Source organism: Egretta garzetta, unplaced genomic scaffold, assembly GCF_000687185.1.
Source record: "Egretta garzetta isolate BGI_Z169 unplaced genomic scaffold, ASM68718v1 C9073210, whole genome shotgun sequence".
NCBI lineage: Eukaryota > Metazoa > Chordata > Aves > Pelecaniformes > Ardeidae > Egretta > Egretta garzetta.
In genome coordinates this window covers 1-2,933 of record NW_009269960.1, presented here as the reverse complement: position 1 = coordinate 2,933, position 2,933 = coordinate 1, and the positions used below count along the sequence as shown (strand labels likewise).

The window sequence follows — 2,933 nt, the reverse complement described above, 5'->3', positions numbered from 1 at the left end:
CAAAAGTCAAGGTTGGAGGGCACTCATAGCGGACAAATCCCGGGGCCCTGATCTAAGCCTGGAATCCTCTGTGATGAGACCCCGCTAGAATTTCTGTGAAATCACAGGGGGTTTTAAGAATCCCAGAACTAGTTTCAGCAAAGGTGTTCAGCTGTAACACCTGAACTGTGAAACAATCTGTGGAGGGAAAAGGGACAGAGGGCACCTGCCTTCCACAGAAAGTAACTTCTTCCCACCGCCAGACAGGATTAGCACACGTTTGTCTTTCTTGGCAGGACTTCAGTGGATACCCAGCAGTCTATGTGAGTACCACCAAGACCCTCTCAACCAAGCATTTCCCCATTCTTCTTGAAAGCTGTACTGCACTAGGCAATACACCAAAGGCTCACAGAGGTACTTGGCAGGGGGGTGGGGGTGGTAGCCAAGGCGGCTTTCCAGTCTGACCTCTGCTCACGTAAGGGTTGGCTCTAGAAGTGGAGCAGGTCTCTCAGGGCCTGGACCAAGGCAGTTTGGAAAGCTTCCCGAGATGCAGACCACTCCTTGGAGCGTTGAGCCCTGTCCCAGGGCTGCCTCATTCCTCTGGCAAAGGATTTGTCCCTCTGCCTCAGCAGAATTTCCCTGTCCCAGCTTGTGCCCATCACCTTTCAGTCCTTCCCTGAGCACCTCCAAGAAGAGTCTGTCTCTAATTCGTCCTCAGCTCCCTCTGGGGAGTGAGAGGCTGTGAAAGTAATGCTCCCCTGCCTGCTCATCTTGTGGCCGGACAAACCGAGAGCCCTCAGTCTCTCCTCACCTACCCCGTGTTCCAGTGCTCGCCATCTCCAAGACCCCTGATAGACAACTCCCTTGTCCTGGGGACAGAAGGTGGTTCCAGGCCACAGCTGTGGCATCCCCGGTGTGGGGCAGGGTGGGGATCATTCCGATCCCCCTCTTGGCCCTGGCATCTGCCTTCTGGCTAGCAGAGCCAAAGCTATGCTGCACTATCGCCACAGAGCACCTTGAGGCTTGGGGGTCCTCACCTACTGGACTGTGCTCTGTCCCTGGATACCATCAAGGTGTGGGCTACATCGCACGCACCAGTGTTTGTGTCACAGAGTAGTGGCGCAACCTGGGGACCCTGGTGCACAGCGTGTCCATTCCCTGGAGACAGGTGTACTCAGTTCTGGGTTCTCTTGCCAGATTCAGATCCAGGTTGGCCTTGGCTCTCCAGCTGGTGGAGAAGGAAAGGCCTGTGTAAACTACTCCACCTCCTGCTTACTCATGAGTTAGTGTAACAGGCTGAAAAGGAGAAGAAATGGAAGAAGATGTAGGAAGTTGGTGGGGAACAGGTGTGAGGAGAGGACAGAGGAGAAAGGGGAGGGGGACAGAGAAAAAGCGAGTGGAAGCGGGAAGTGAGAGGCAGTCTATGGATGGCAGCAAAACAAGGCAAGGCAGTGAGAATAAGAAGAAAGGAAGGTCAAAAGGTGAGTCGGAGATAAGAAAGAATAGGAGCAAAATTGGAGAACAGGCAGAAGACAGACAGATGATACCACCACTTTCCTTAAGTAGACAGAGCTGGAGGGCAAGAGGAGAAAATAGGGTACTGTCAAATATGGGGCTCTGTGTGTGCTGGGGGCAGATCCCTGTTTGCATGGAAACGTTTGTGCTATGCTGCACCAGCTTTTGAACCACTGTGGGTCTTGCTCAGCACAGAAATATGTGCCTGAGTCATTGAGTAGGGCGTGAGCTATCTCCACAGATAAGCGGCTGCCCTTAGTCCCGCTACTCTGGAAGCGGTTTCTGAATTCCTCCTCGATCTCTGCCATACCACCTTCCACTGAGTATACCACCAACTGCAAAGTGGCATCCTTCTGCATGGGCAACTTGTACCAGTACATGGTCGAGAATACATTCCCCTTCTGGGAACAGTTCAGAGTCACAGAGTCTCCCACTCGGACAACTGTGTCTGGCGATTGCTGAAGGGCCTGGCCTGGAAAGAGAAGGGAAGAGATGTGAGGAGTGAAACACATTAAAAGGGACACAAAACCATATCTTTGAAGTATGCCATGGGATGGGGTGGCATAAGGATGTCAGCAAGCTATATGGGGCAGCATCCAGTTTCTCTGAGAGAGACAGAGAGGAGAAAAATCCCCCACAAACCAGCTTCAAATACAACAGAGAATTGGTTTTGAAAAATAATGACTTCAGTACTCTCAAGTGAAGTACTAAAATGGGACAGAAAAATAAAATTTGTAGATCTGTAGAGCTTTCTCAGTTAAGAGGCTGACGCAAAGCTCACCTCGTTCATCGCCCATCCTCCCCCTAGAAGCTCTGGGGAGCGGGGCACTGCCAGCATCTGGGCACACAGCTGAGACAGCAGCAGTGGCTCTAGCGCAGCTGTTTAAGTGGAAAGGAAGCTCACTTACCTACAGGGGCCAGGATGGCCACAAGGAACCAGCGGAGAAGCATGGAGAAAGGCCGCCTCTTTCCAGCAAGCTGCCCTTGGTGGCAGCACAGGCAGAGAGATGTGTGAAGAGGGAAGACTGAGAGAGGAAGACACATGTCTCTCTGTGGGTGGGAAGGGTGGTGAGAGAGGGCCTGAAACGTGAGAAGGCAGTTGGCTGCTGGGAACAGTGGGGAATGACACCTGCAAGCAGGCATGAGGTACGTGTACCCTGCTCCACTGACTTCCTGCTGCCTGTGAGTGTGTGTGTGTGCACAGGTAGGAGGTAAGTGTTATCACAGGAGCACGATGGAGTTGTGCAGCAGCCTGAGTGTGTGCATGGCACAGGGATGCACAAAGAAGCACCAAATGAAGGGAAGAGAAAGAGAGCTCAGGCGTGCATGTTTGTGTCTGTGCCCCTCAGCTGAGTCGCCTCTCTAGACACCCTCACACTCACAGACTCCCAACCCTGCAAGCAAAACAAGCAAGGAATTCATTCACCACTTCCCATGGG

The 2,933-nt window shown here is 52.6% G+C and overlaps 1 gene segment (V, D, J or C); it reads right to left on the bottom strand.

The window, feature by feature from the left end:
• Window positions 1-1,653: 1,653 nt before the first annotated feature.
• On the bottom strand, window positions 1,654-2,498 carry LOC104133975 (the record flags this gene model as incomplete). The annotated part of the segment is given in 2 exon segments: window positions 1,654-1,966; window positions 2,403-2,498. Coding segments are annotated over 2 exon segments (356 nt in total), but the record flags the coding sequence as incomplete, so codon positions are not given.
• Window positions 2,499-2,933: the final 435 nt, after the last annotated feature.